Source organism: Xenopus tropicalis, chromosome 6 (assembly GCF_000004195.4).
Source record: "Xenopus tropicalis strain Nigerian chromosome 6, UCB_Xtro_10.0, whole genome shotgun sequence".
NCBI lineage: Eukaryota > Metazoa > Chordata > Amphibia > Anura > Pipidae > Xenopus > Xenopus tropicalis.
The window spans coordinates 126,755,007-126,770,620 of NC_030682.2; the positions used below are offsets into that span (position 1 = coordinate 126,755,007).

The 15,614-nt window shown below is 39.6% G+C and overlaps 1 protein-coding gene across 1 annotated transcript; it reads left to right on the forward strand.

Moving 5' to 3' along the window:
* Positions 1-5,666: 5,666 nt before the first annotated feature.
* On the forward strand, positions 5,667-13,746 carry otud6b (OTU deubiquitinase 6B). The gene is given in 7 exon segments (NM_001011269.1): positions 5,667-5,792; positions 6,435-6,589; positions 7,892-7,984; positions 9,131-9,443; positions 9,753-9,814; positions 10,802-10,908; positions 13,519-13,746. Coding segments are annotated over 7 exon segments (885 nt in total). The 5' UTR covers positions 5,667-5,716; the 3' UTR covers positions 13,598-13,746.
* The last annotated feature ends 1,868 nt before the right edge of the window (positions 13,747-15,614 follow it).

Below are 15,614 nucleotides of genomic sequence, written 5' to 3' on the forward strand. Positions count from 1 at the left end.
GACTTGCGCAAATTGTTGTGACTTTTTCGTAGCCGTCGCGCCGAGTATGAAAGTTTCAGATTCATTCAAGCTTCAGTATCGTGACTTTTCTTGGGCCGGGTTGGAGCTGCAGAGTGCCATTGAGCCCTATGGGAGACTCTCCTTGGGCCGTGTTGGAGCTGCAGAGTGCCATTGAGCCCTATGGGAGACTTTCCTTGGGCCGGGTTGGAGCTGCAGAGTGCCATTGAGCCCTATGGGAGACTTTCCTTGGGCCGGGTTGGAGCTGCAGAGTGCCATTGAGCCCTATGGGAGACTTTCCTTGGGCCGGGTTGGAGCTGCAGAGTGCCATTGAGCCCTATGGGAGACTTTCCTTGGGCCGGGTTGGAGCTGCAGAGTGCCATTGAGCCCTATGGGAGACTTTCCTTGGGCCGGGTTGGAGCTGCAGAGTGCCATTGAGCCCTATGGGAGACTTTCCTTGGGCCGGGTTGGAGCTGCAGAGTGCCATTGAGTCCTATGGGAGGCTTCCAAAATCATGCAAAGTCTGAAAGGTTTGCCCGCCGTTTACGAGCGCTCAATACGAAAAAGTTGCGTCAATATACGAGCAAGTCGTAACGGCTACGAAAAAGTCGCAACAATATATGAGCAAGCCGTAACGGCTACGAAAAAGTCGCGACAATTCGCGCAAGTCATAATGGCTACGAAAAAGTCGTGATGGCGATGAAAAAAACACAAAAAATACGAAAAAGTCGCAAAATGTTAGTTTCCAATCCGATTTTTTCCCATTTGGATTCGGATTCGTGGATTAGTAAATGTGCCCCTATGTTACAGTTTCCCTGGACTGAAGCCTGCCATACACTTAAGATCCCACTGTTGGTGAGGTGGCCAAATAAGAGTAAGTTTGTACAATTTGGGCAGCTCGGGTTGATCCAGTTACTGGGACCAAAGGCTGGCTCATACTGCAGGCCTACAGAGACCCCTCTGGTGAGGTCTACATCCCTCTGTTGATGCTGTCCTTATCCTAATAGCAACAGCTTATTCTTACTGCTATTGAGTGTAACTATCTGAGCAAGAATATTCCATCTATAGAGAAGATTAACTTAGTAAAAAGCATTTTGTTTAAAGCTAGTTTTTAGATTTTCTCACATTCCTATGATGATAATCACAGGAATAACAACTATTTTCTCCTCTTGAAAAGTTTAAATGCTGCAGAGGTAAAATGTGGCCCTGAATTCTAACATAACAGGGATTTAGAATAAGTGCTATTTCAGCTCTGATTTAAATTTCCCATTCTTTAAACAAAACAACTTCAAAGACACAGATCAATCTTGCTATTTTATTTTAATGTTATTAGATTACTTTCAAAAAGCTCTATGTGCCTTAGCCCTAAAACTAATTAACATTACCTCAAGGTATTTGACTTCTTCGTGGTGAAACAGTCAAGACAGCGACTTAGGGCAGCGGCACATGGGGAGATAAGTCGCCCGTGATAATTCTTCACTATTGTGGGTGACTAATCTCCCCGACATGCCATCCCACCAGCAAGAATGTTAATCTCCGGTGGGATGGTACACTGCTGAAGCTGAAGTTGCCTCGCAAGGAAGCTGCAGGCGACTTTGGAAAACCAAAGTGATGCATATGCCATCCAACTGCCAATTTACATTCTTGCAGGTGGGATGGAATGTCGGGGGAGACTAATCTCCCCATGTGCCACTGTCCTTACAGTAATGCCATACCAGTTAATTTGATTGTCACTGCCCCAGTCGATTCTACTCAAAAGGGATCATGTGGCTTATAATACAGGAATGTATCCCACAAACAGACATATCCCTATTCTGTGTCAGTACTGAGATCAATCTGACTCATTGATAAGGTTAGTGGACACAGTACCACACATGATGGGGGTTAAGAACAATTTTCAGTTGATCAGATCCTTTAGATCAAACCCATGACAACCTTCAGAGTATTGTAAGTCAGAATTCTCCAATAAAAGACAGAATTTAAGCCGTATGGAAAATTCATCCCAAACATCATCTGCTTCCAGATATTCATTACTTACAAATGTTGTTGCTTAATTCTTTCCATGAAAACCTCCAACTTTATTTACCCCAGGGTAGTAAGAAATAATGTAGTTGCTCCCTGTGCACTCTAATTCCATTCCTCACAATCACTTTCCCTCCTACAAGTCACACTGTTATTTTGTGGAGAAGAATTTATGAACAATCTTACAATATATGCCCCAGTAGACCTGCTGGCTAAATTTTCTTGAGAAATGTCTCTAACAGTAGAAAATTGCTTTAGAGGAGATTTCAATCTTGCTTTAACCCAGCATTAGACAAATCCTTTTTAGCAGCACAGGGACATTGTCTGCACAGCCGTGTAATCACCGCATCAGTTCTCACATAATTACTGAGCATATCTCTATTATATGTTGCTAATGATATGGCTTCCTAAAACATGGCTCTGTATCTTCTTAGATGTTATACTTTATCTGTTGTTGTGTCTCTATGTTTTAATGGGATGACAACTTGTGACAACTTGTGCGTGAAGAGATTCTGTATGTGCCAACTTGTGCGAGAGAGAAAGCCTATGTGAAAGAGACAACCTATGTGTGATAGGCAGCGAGTGATGCTAGTGTGTTTAATACAACTTATAAGTGTAAGAGACAATCCATATGTAAGAGATGCAGTCTTGGGCTGAGACAGCCTATCTGTGAAAGGTTATCTATAGTTTATGTATACCTGCGCATTTTGACAATATTTCTGTTTGTGTGTAGTACACACAATATAGGCTTTAGTCTTGGTATGCGAGCTATGAGACTTCAGTTGTGGCTTCCAAAGAACACATTCCATTGTCCCCAAGACTGTCTAGAGGCTCCGTGGGTTCCTTTTTATGACATAATAAGCCTAGCATGAAATATATGTGGTGTATATGCCCTGCTTAAAGAGATACTGACGCCAAAAATTAAACCTTTTTTTTACATCTATCATAACATTGTATTTCCATGCTCTAGTAGTCCATTAGCATTAGAAGCTATAACTGACAGGTTGAGAAGAAACAGGCGAGTTGACAAAACAGTCAGGTTTAGGAACTTCAAGTAGCAATTACTTACAAAAGCAAACCTATCTGTGAAAAATTATCAACATCACCTATAGATAACTTTTAATATACATTAATATTTTGAATAGTAGTTTTTAGTGTCAGTATCACATTAAAAGAATTTCAACAATTGTAGTAAAGTCTTGGTGATAATAATAAAGTAACAGATGATACTGTTTGCAAGGAAAGACCCCAGTATGCCGGTTATACTATAAATAAATCTGCTAAGCTGCAGACAGCCATCAATAATCAAAACAGTTGTGAAAATTAGGACATTTATTGCCCTAATAAAAGTTATTTTGATTTTTACTACTGTTTTGATGATGGCTGTTTGCAGCTCAGCAATTTATTATAAGCCTAGCCTCTAAACAAAGGCATACTTGATATTTCATCCTCTTTTTGTGCACCAGCCAAGAATGGGTGTAATGCCAGTATTTGATTAGTTGTCCATGGGTTGGGAAACCTTTCACTTTTACACTTAGTTTTTAGATAGTGTAAAGTTGACCTCTTAAATAATTGTATTCATTTCAACAACACAAAAGAACGAAACATAAAAACCTTGGGCTCAGTTTGCAATTTAATATTTAATATTTAATTAACTCCCTGTTCGCGGGCGACTAATCTCCCCGAGTTGCCTACCCCTGCCATCCCACCGGCGAACATGTAAGTCGCCGGCGGGATGGCAGACGCGGCGGGGCGATTTGCGCGAAATCGCGCCGCCGCATGTGCCATCCCGCCGGCGACTTACATGTTCGCCGGTGGGATGGCAGGGGTAGGCAACTCGGGGAGATTAGTCGCCCGCGAACAGGGAGTTAATCGCGGGCGACTAATCTCCCCCGTGTGCCAGAGCCCTAAAGCAAGTGAAATAGCAGGATCAAAACCTTAATATTAACTTGTAAAACTGGCTAGTATAGTGTGTAATTTACTTATTAACATCCAAATTAGAAGGTCAAACAAAATAAACAGTGTATACATTTTGCAATTAATTGTCAGCAGCTTGGTTCTGTTTGAACACCTTTAATACGGGTATGGGACCTGTTATAAAGATTGCTCAGGACGTCGGGTTTTCCAGATTATAGGGGATATTTCCATAATTTGGATCTCCATGCCTTAAGTCTACTAAAAAAACATGTAAAGGTTAAATAAACCCAATAGAATTGTTTTGCCTCCTATAAGGATTAATTACAGTATATCTTGGGTGGGGTCAAGTACAAGGTACTGTTTTATTATTACAGAAAAAAAAGGAACTCATTTTTAAAATTAGAATTGCTTAAAATGAAGTGGGGACAGTCTCTGAAGGGGAAGGCCAATTAGCAGAGAGTTTCAGTAGTCCAGGCGAGATATGATAAGAGAGTGAATAAGAATTTTGGCACCATCTTGGGTGATAAATGATCGTATTTTGGAAATATTTCTTAGATGAAAGTTACATGATTGGATAAGTGACTGGATATGAGGAGTTAATATCCTGCAAGTTATATCCATACATGGTACTTGGTGATGTCATCAGTTATAGTAATATATATATAATATAGTAATATGTTCTCACTGATGTAATTTCTGTCACATGGCTCAGTTCCATGACCTGTATATATGGTTTCATTTTTGACCCAGACAGCCTGTCCAGGACAAAACCTAACCGGGCTGTAGGGACAAAACCTAACTGGGCTGTAGGGACAAAACCTTCTGAAAACCAGGCAGAAATCCTCAGAATTTTGTCCGGTGGACACAATAACCCCACCCCTGATGTCATCACTCGGCCAGAAAACATCATTACGTGATGACGTAGCTTGATGATGTCAGCAGTTTGTGTGATGACGTTGATGTCATGCGTTGCACACCCCTTTGGCTGGGTTTATAACCCAGCAAAGTTGGCAGTCCCCTCTGTATAAAAGCATTTGGTGTGATGGAACTCCTCGATGACTTATAATATCCTTATGTTTTACAACAGGGGGTACTTTATTTAATATATATATATAGTATTTGTAACCAATGTTTGATCAGTGTTGCACAGCCACAAATACTAAGAGATCATTAAAAACGTTTATCCCATGGTGTCAGACAATAAAGATAAAAGCAATGTTCCTTAGCGCACGCGTAGAACCATATGATATATAATTATTATGGACTATATAATTTCCCTGTCTACTGATAAATTGAAATGAAAATACAGTAGTAATAATAGCTTTATTATATATGCCTTACAAATAATACTTAAAGTTTAAAAAACAGATAATTATAGCCTGCAGCTTCCCATGTTGTATGTATTTTCCAAACAAGGATTGCCACTGCAATTGGTATTAAAAAAATCAATGCGGCTGATAAAACTTATATTTACAAACTCCACAGCTTCCAGCATCAAAGATGTCTGCCAGAGCTACAGGGTCAGCAGTCTGCTTGGTGACTTTTCTCAGTGAACTAAAGATCCGAGGTCAAGGATGATCCAATCATTGTGCGCTTAGTCTTTCCAGTAGCCAATGGGATACGCGTGTCTGATGTCTGCCCCGCCCACCCGAATGGTGCTTAGAAGATGCAGGAAGCTGATTGGCTGTGCTTCACTGCCGTCACAAGAGCAGGGAAAGCGTTTCACGTTGGAAGTCTGGCTGTGCGGTGATGAAGCTACGGTAGCGGGTTACAGGGAAGCATGGACGAGGCAGAAGGGAACTCGGAAGAGTCTGGGCTGATAAAGCAGCACCGCAAGGAGAAGAAAGACCTGCAGGGTGAGTTGGGGTCTGTAGGAAAGAGCGATGTTTGTTACATATTGACAGTCCTGTCATGTATTAGTCAAGGAGCCTTCTCTGACAAAGAATGACTGGAATTCGTGCTTGCTGCCTATAGTAATGGGCTGGCAAAGGGGCATTGGTACAATGGGCAAGCAAAACATGTTTTTATATAGTATGTTATGCTAGTAGTCACATTCTAATCATACACTAAGCAGCAGTCGTGGCATCTATGAGTGAAGTTGCATTGTCGGAACTTTCCCTTTAAAGCCAGATTTATGTAAAATCCAGCTGCATGGCTAGCCAGCAGATCATTTAGATTTGCACTGAAGTTCCCACATAGCTGTGCAATGTGTTTCAAATATAAGCAATACACCCCTTTAATTGCAGATGCTTATGAAATGCACCTATTAAAGGCTTGCATAGGTTTCTTTGCAATTCAACACCCTCCATGTTTTATAGGAAAATGCTATATTCTAGATAAGAAACCCATACATACATACATACATACTCATAATTGCTGGCATGAGAGAAAATCTTTATAGTAGGCAAAGAATAGAGAAACCATTTGATAATGACTTTCCTGATGGCTGATCCCAACCTGCTGGTTCTGATAACTTATATTTGCTTTCTGTTTTGTAGCCAAAATACAGAGCATGAAGAATTCTGTGCCCAAGAATGACAAAAAGAGAAGGAAACAGCTGACCGAAGATATTGCTAAGCTGGAAGCGGACCTTGATGTGAGACACAAAGAAGAGCTGGAAGCCTTTGCACAGAAGCAACCTGAACCAACCCAAGTATGTCACATTGTGCAGCAGCTGCGTATTGGTTACTCTCAGTCTAGGGTTTTTTGTGAGCATCTTGGTTTATTTATTGTAGCTACCTACACCCTTTCTTTTTATTTTTAAGTTCCAAACGGAATATGCCACGTATGCTACTGTTTTGTGAGTACTATCAGTACTCAGGTTTCAGATCATATTATGCTGCCCAGACCCAACTTTTCTAAATTCTTTATATTGTTTTTGATACATATATGGCTTCCTGCTGATCCCAACTGTTATGCATGTACTATAGATAGCAGTCAGTTCAAGGATCATGCCGTATTGGCCCATTCAAGCAGATACGGAGCACTGGAAGCTGCTCTTCACTTCTCTTCACTTCCTGCTGTTCCAGTAAAAGAACAACAGAAATGTTACCATGCTATGCATGACCCCCTTGTATATTGTCCTTTTAGCCCTCAGGCTGATTGGCCAGATAGTCCCCTTCTCAGCCATTGTATAGCTGCCTTTAGATCAGGGATCCCCAACCTTTTTTACCCGTGAGCAACATACAAAAGTAAAAAGAGTTGGGGAGCAACACAAGCATGAAAAATGTACCCGGAGGTGCCATATAAGGGCTATGATTGGCTATTTGGTAGCCCCTATGTGGACTGGCAGCATATAGAAGGCTCTGTTTGGCTTTACACTGGGTTTATGCAACCAAAACTTGCCTCCAAGCTAGTATTTAAAAAATGAGCACCTGCTTTGATGCCACTGGGAGCAACATCCAAGAGGTTGGTGAGCAACATGTTGCTCATGAGCTACTGGTTGGGGATCACTGCTTTAGATGAATGAAAAGGGAAGCTCTGTATTGTTGTTGAACCAGCTCAATGGAATGGTTGTGTTATTTGCAGATGGATAAAAATGTTGGGTTGACTAAGCAGACCAGACCAATAAACGTTCATAAAAAAAAAAAAAACTATTTTTAAAAAAAAACCTATTTAGAATAAAGTATTTTTATGCATGCAGTACTGTTTGGATGCTTGTTTTCATCTCTCACAGTTAACATTTGTCCATTTGTGGTGATGTTGCCCATAGGTCTTTGTTTTTGTATGAACGGTTACTTGTAAGTGACCATTCAAATCTAGTTGCTGATTGGCTGCTATGGATAACATCACTGGTGATGTTACCTTACATACTAATAAATATGACCCTAAGGTTTGTTCCATGTTATGCTCATGGTGTTTTCCACTATTTTTCTTTTTTATTGCATTTGTGTGCTAAGACATACTTTGAAGTATAGATGATGAATGCTTAGGTGTCGTGCTGTTTGCTTTGCAGGTGAGCGGCATTACAAATGGCGTGACCAGTTTAGATTTGGGAAATGAGGCTCCAGTCCAGCAACCACGTCAATCCAAGGCACAGAAGAGGCGGGTAGGGAAACTGCATGGTTTAATGCATATATTATGGTGAAAAAAACTTTCAAAAAACTATTGTATCCCGACTTGTATGCCAAATAAGAACTGCACTTAGTTCTGCACCATGTTTTACATTCCATACAATAATGGTGATTGTAGTGCTTATATTTGATCTACATACTGTAGCGTGACTGCTTTAAGTCTAATGTTCCATTCCAAAACTGGGAAACCTGAGAATCAGGAGGAGCCAGTTTGTCCTCTGACCCACCATCCATGCCTGGGTTGCTTGATGTAATGGAGCAATGCATCCAGTGAAAACAAGAGCCACGCACGCACCATATTCAGTCAGCTGCTTAACCCATTTATTAGTTTGCACGGATGACTACATACATAACATTTCAGGGGCATAAACTGTCCTTCATCAGGGCGATCTTGGATTGCAGGGTGCATGCTTATCCTTGGCAATTAATGGCTGTGAGTCTGCACACTGGATTTGATGTGACCAGACATGGCAGGCGCCAGGACCACTGCTATGCTCTGCTTTTTTAGTGCAGGTACATTGCTGGGGGGTAGGCAGTGGAGGAGCATTTGCTGGAGCTATGGGGATGGGTGGATTTCCTTGGCCAATATCTGTTGGCGCCCTGTCTTACAAAAAACTCTATGTTTAACAAAAGATGCTGATGCAGTGTTTTACGAGGACTTGATAATGGGATGACAGCTGACCATTGAAGGTTATAGCTAATTAAAATATTAGGTGGCAATAAGATCCATATTGGGCAGGGTCTTTTTCTTAGACTCAAAAAGACACTAGTGCTAGCCCATTTACATCCTGTCCTCCAACTTTAGAGAGAGGTGAGGAAATGGGGCAGAAAGATCCCATTGATCAGTGGCGGTCCAAGTCTCAGCTCAGCTTATATATATCAGCAGTCCTATCCATTACCTGGTGTTGTGCATGACTCCCGAAAACTGCTGCTAGGGCTGTCACCATGTAGTAATGCTATTACTTTATGGTTAAATGCACTGGTTTTATCTCCCTGCACCTTAAAAAGAGGGTTTTATAGGATATTGGCTTTTTGCACTGGATCCTTTCTGTAATTGGCAATGTTATTAATAGTAATATGTGAGAATAAATGTACCAATCACATTGTTTTAATCCCACTAGGAAAAAAAGGCTGCCCAGGAGAAGGAAAGAGATGAACGCATTGCTGAGGCAGAAATAGCCAATTTGTCAGGAGCCAGGCACCTTGAAAGCCAGAAACTTGCCCGGATTTTGGCAGAGAGGGAGCTGCAGATCAGGCAGATCCCCTCTGATGGACACTGCATGTACAGAGCTATTGAACACCAGCTGAGAGAGCGAGGTAACGACCTCACTGTTGCAAATCTTAGGAGCCAAACTGCAGACTACATGCAAAATCATGCTGAAGATTTCCTGCCATTCTTAACAAACTCATCAACTGGAGATATGTACACACAGGGTAAGCTTTGCTGCCATTATTCAGCCATAGGTATGTTCAGGTCGAGTTTATTATCCATTTGGAACAGCAAGAATTATATATTTCCAGAGTAGAATTATTATTCTGATTAATTTAAATCATACTGTCCTATACCAAAACCAATTAAACATTATACTAAACAAATTATTTCTAATGTGATTTGGCTTCAGTGTCCAGATAAATTATCATGGCACTTTCAGTGTAAGTGCATATGGTATATCTTGGTTGGTGGAACTTGTCTGCTTTGTTGTACTGTGGATATATAATATTATTTTACTGTTTTGCCAACAGAAGAGTTTCTGAAATACTGCACTGACATAGTGAATACACCAGCATGGGGTGGCCAGTTAGAGGTAAGTGGTTTGTGATTGACTTGCTCGCATAGTCTCCCTGAAAGGCAATTTAAACCAGTGGAAATAGCTGGAAGGAAATTCACATACAGTATATAGTAATGGAAATGTAAATAACATTGGGATCAGGTTTTCATGCGCCAAGCCTTTAGTGTCACCAAGTGCGTTTATTATACAGTACTGAGAGTGAGTTACGTAGCCCCCACATTTAAGGCAGGGTTTCTTTGTAAAATTTCAAAGAAGCCTCATTTTATTAAGCTATGTTGGTTTTTTTATATGCTTTCTATATCTGTTTTCCACACTGTAGTGTTTTGTAAGAGCATGGAAAAAGAGTTTCTCGAATCATTAATTCCTTTTTGCAATTTGCATTGGGAATTAACAGAAGGAAAGGTTAAATCTGTAAGGGGTGGCAAATATTAGGCACCCCCAGTGATTATAATCACTTACCTTCTAGCCTGGGCCAGTGCTCCTTTTCACCAAACACCACTTCTTCTTGCTTCTTCATTCTTTGTGCTACGTGAGCTTGTATAGTAAAGTGAAAAGCTAAACTTTAAGCATAAAGCCACTTTTTTCACTTTACTGCATATGTATCAGCCTGGGATCAATGAAGAACGGAGAGGTGGAAAAATTGCTCCATGGTGCTCGCTGAAATGTACCCCAGGTTGGTGAACTTTTCTGCTAACAGGAGCACTGGCTCAGGGTAAATGATTATAATCACTGAGGGGTGCCTAACATTTGGCACCCGTCAGTAATTTAACCTTTTCTTTTGCTTTAAGAGGGCTGTAAGAACTCAGCTATTCTAATAAACACTTCACACCTTATAAAACAGAGTGGTGTTTGGTGTTCGTCTGCACAAAGCATTCAAACACATTACGACTAATTAACTCATTGTAATTGTATGTCTAATTTTTTTTATTTAGCTATCAGAAATGGAGACTGTTAACTTGTGATTAGATGTTGAGCTTAGTTCTCTCTCTCTTTTTTTAAAAGCTTCGAGCCCTATCTCATATTCTGAAGACAGCTATAGAAGTAATCCAGGCAGAATCGTCACCTATTGTCATTGGCGAAGAATACTCCAGCAAAGCGATCACCTTAGTGTAAGTCCCTGCCATATTCACATATACAAAAAAATTGCTTTAGTGTTGAGTGAGAAATTGCTTGAATGACTGGCAAGTCCATAGTAACTCGAAGTAATGGCTGCACTGCTTGTAGTGTAATTTATTATGACTTGAAGGTATAAGATGAACAAACAAGAAACAAACACATCAAAAACTCAAACCACAAGAACTAAGCAGCACATTGACAAGGGAACACATAATAATTTCGGGTGCCAATTTGTTAGGCACCCCCTGTGATAACTGGTAACCTCAGACCCTGGCACAGTGTTCCTGTTGTCCTGATAAAAATGCACTAGCCCTGCATCTATTGTAATAAGGTACTGTACCGCTACCTTGTCACCTCTCCCAGGGATCTCTTGCAGCTGTTGGAAGTTTTACACTAAAATCCAAACCTTTGCTATACTGTGCAGCAGCAAAGATCCTGGGAGAATAGTGCCAGCTGCTTGTCATCCAGGAAAATGTACATTTATTTACAGGAAATGTAAATAAATAGAGGATGGGATGATCTGGGAAACAATTAAACCCTATTTTTAATTGCAGATTATTACATTATATCACATGTTGAAACTAAGAAATGTTATTGTTTTCTTAAAAATGTGTGCTAGTTTTAAATTTAATGCCAGCAATCCAGCAACATGGTTTTGAACAGGGCAACAAAAGACCGGCAAATATTACAACAGTTGAAGAATAACGTTACTCAATGTAAAATTGCAAAAAATGTGGAAATTTCATAACCTACAGTACATAATATCATTAAAGTAGAACTGAAGCCTAACTAAAGAAGTAAAATTAAAGATGTACATTCTGTTTTGGACATACTCTGTTTGTACATTCTTGCTTTGGACCAGCCCAAGGCATCCACAGCCCTTTAGCAGGGAAGATCTGCTCCCCCAAAGATGCCCTAGTAGCCCCCATCTTCTTAGCTGATTCCCTGCACATGCTCTGCACTTCTGCCACTTGCTGAGCTTAGGGACCGATACACAATATACTGTATATTCAAAATATAAATGTCACAATATAAGGCTGACTTGTAAATAATTCAGATTTTTAGCAAATAGCAGCTCTGAAACCTGTGCATTCTGAATCCAAAATAAATAATCAGCCCTGTAAAATCAGCTTCTATTACAGGCAAATCTCATTTTCTGCTTGATAATTTGCAATAACACTTAAGCATCACTCCTCAACAGCTGCACAGAGCTGACTGAGCATGTGCAGTGTCACTGACATTCCTAACAAATCCATATTGTGGAGGGGAGCTCATGTGACAAATTTCAAGGCCAGGATCATTACTACTATAGAGATGCTGAACTTTTAGGCTGGTGCAGTAAGCTCGGTATATACAATATGGTATTTCTAGCCATATTCATTTTAGAGTGAAGTTCTTCCTAAATGATTAAGAGAAACCATAGAAATCTCTATGCAAGGCTGAAAGTTAGTATTGGATGGCCGTGGTCTTTGGGCCCTTCACTGGTACTAAATTACTAAATTACCCTTCACTGGTACTAAACAGACTGCTTCTGTAGTGGAAATCACTGCATGGGGTCAGGAATACTTCCTGGTCTCTGCTACATCCACAAATGCAAGTTGCAACTCTACCTTGCAAAGAAAAAAATCATATATACATGTGATCCAAAAAACATCGCCGCTGCCTGTGGGCTCACTTAGATGGACTGAGGCAAAGTGGTAAACTGTCCCGTGGTCTGACCAATCAAAATTTAAAATTATTTTTGGAAATCAAGGACGGCACATCCTCCATGCTACAGAGAAGAAGGACCATCCAGCTTGTTATCAGTGCACAGTTAAAGAGCCAGCATCCGTGATGGTATGGGGGTGCATTAGTGCATATGCCATGGGTACGATAACGGAGACCCCGAACTGTTAAGCATCTGAAATCATTTATTAGGCAAGAATGGGACAACACTTTACTGTCAAAACTCTAGCAATTGGTTTTCTCAGTTCCTAAATGGAACATAAAGTTACAGAGAGTTGTTAAAAGAAGAGCTGATGCAACACAGTGGGAAACTTGCCCAACTTTGTCTGCATGAAAATTTAAAATGAGCTGATATTTTGCAGAAAACAATACAATTTATCAGTTTCAACGTCTGATATGCTGTATTTGTACTATTTGCAATTAAATATAGGGGTTACATGATTTGTAAATCATGCCATCCTCTTTTTATCTACATTTTACTCCGTTTTCCAACTTTTTTGGAAACACGGGATTGTAGAATAAAAAGTCGCCTCTCAGGATCTATAACTTACTAAATGTTAATTTACAGGTAAACTTACCCTTTAAGAATTTTAACAACTGTACATGGGTCTGCAATGCAGGTGCTGTCCTCTTGCGTGGGATGTGGTTTATATTATATACATTTTTCAATCCCTCCTTTGTACATAAACGCCATTAATGATAAATTGTGAGTGTGGTTGGGGCAGCCAGCGGTCCATAGAGTGGCAGTATAAGTGTACTTCATCTGTACGTAATTCGTTAAAAAGAGAGGTTAAAGTAAATTATGCTTTACAGTGTTTAATAGGAGATTCCTGTAAGTGGATGCATAAAGTGATATTGGTCTAACTTTTTTATTTTAGATATATGCGACATGCGTATGGACTGGGGGAGCATTATAACTCTGTGGAACTCCTGGACACAAGTACAGAGAACAGCTAGTTGTACATCACATTATCCATGACCTTAAGGACATTGATCTCTAATAAAGAAGATTAATTCATGATATCTTCATCATCTGCCATTTCCCATTGTATGAAAAACTCTGGTGGTGTGCTGTTACTTGCAATACAATAAAATCACCAACAGTTTTTGTTTTTTTGGGATCTAGCTATTCATTTGTAATAACCAGGCAGTTATAGGCACAGACTTGAAATGTTTTTTGGTGCTTAAATTTCAACTATAATGAGTATAAGTTATATATATATATATATATATATATATATATATATATATATATATATATATATATATATATATATATATATAATATATATATATATAATATATATATATATATATATATATATATATATATATATATATATATATATATATAAAACCTGCCTAACCGCTAGTTGGTGCAGAGGATGGTAGCAAAAAAAAAAAAATGAAGTCCTTTGCAATTTGCCTTAGAGTGGGAAAAAATCCCTTTCCACCTCTGGTCCCCACATCAGCTTGGTACTAAACGTCACTTCGTTTTCTATAAGTCGCCTCTCAAGGAAACTAGGATGGCATGGTGTTGCAGGGAGATTATTTGCCCGCGGTAGTGAAGATTTATCACAGGGGGGCTAATCGCCCCGTGTGCCACTGCCCTTAGGGTGAAGACACACAGAGCTACTAATAGCAGCTAATTGTCATGGCTGCAAGAATAGACAATGCTGATCATTTACTGATAATTGTCTCTACATGTGTTTTGGCAGGGGAAGTTCTAGTGATTTTCTATGGCGAGGTTTTTTTTTCTGGTGTTTAGTAGCTGTGACAAGTAGCTCTGTGTGTCAAGTAAAGGCAAATTCACTGGGTGTGCTAATGTGTTAGACACCTCCCCCCCGGGGAACATTATTGCTAACCTTAAATTGCCAATGGTGGTATTCCAAGTTACCACATCCTGTGGCTGCTTAAGTTCCATAATAGTTATAAGTAAAAACACATTTTTATCTAAGGAAACAATCACAGGTTTGCTGTCTCTCAGTGCCTATAGCATTATTATATAGGGTAAAACAATCAACTTGCTGGTGTCACCAGGCTAGTCAGTAAAAATGCTGTATGCCAATGTTGGACTAACGACAACCTGGCATTGCAAAATGATGGGATTAAATGGACAGGTAAGAGCTGTCCACTAATTGCTCCCAAGTGGGGATTATACCCTAAAAAAGTGCTTTGCCCTAATAATCTGCACATTTCACTGCGCAAATGAATTATTTATGAACCCTTTTAGGGGTTTTCTTGATTGTCATGGATGATTTTTTACTACCAATACCTTTTTTTATTGCCCATTTCTACAATTTTTAACTTTTAATGAGTATCATGGTGAGCAGTGTGGTCACCCACATTTTTAACTATTGTAATTTACTAAACATTGATGAATTTAAAGGGATAGAGTTCAATTAAACACAAGAGTAACAGCTTTATTTGTATTATTTTAATGGTAGCACCCAGGTAACCATACATATAAGTGGTTAAGTAAAGTGCAACTATACGGAGATGCGAGTACCTTTAGTGAATGGGGTTTTACATGGAACTGACTGCAGGTAAATTTGCATGAACACAAATGCGCTTACGGTTGTAAATGTCCCTGATAAATATTTTTTATTTTCTCACAAAATGGACATGGTGGATTTTATAGAAAGAAGTTGACAAAATCTTCTGTATGCGACACTACAAATTGTTATATTAGAAAAATGTATTTAAATCTACTCAACTTATTTCATCTGACTTTTTCAGTTGTAAACGAATCCTTAGAGACTTTCACTTTGAAAAGTTGCCTAGATTGGCCAAAAGAATTCAGTTCTGCAGACCTGCCCACATCATCTTACTTGGGGTTATTTATTTTTGTCCCTTGCAGCCCCCCCCCCCCACCTTTATATGACTTTGTTAACACCTTCCACAAAGATAGATATTCCTTTTTTCTGGTTATTTGATCTATGAGCTGAATGTTGTATATAGATCAGAGATCACC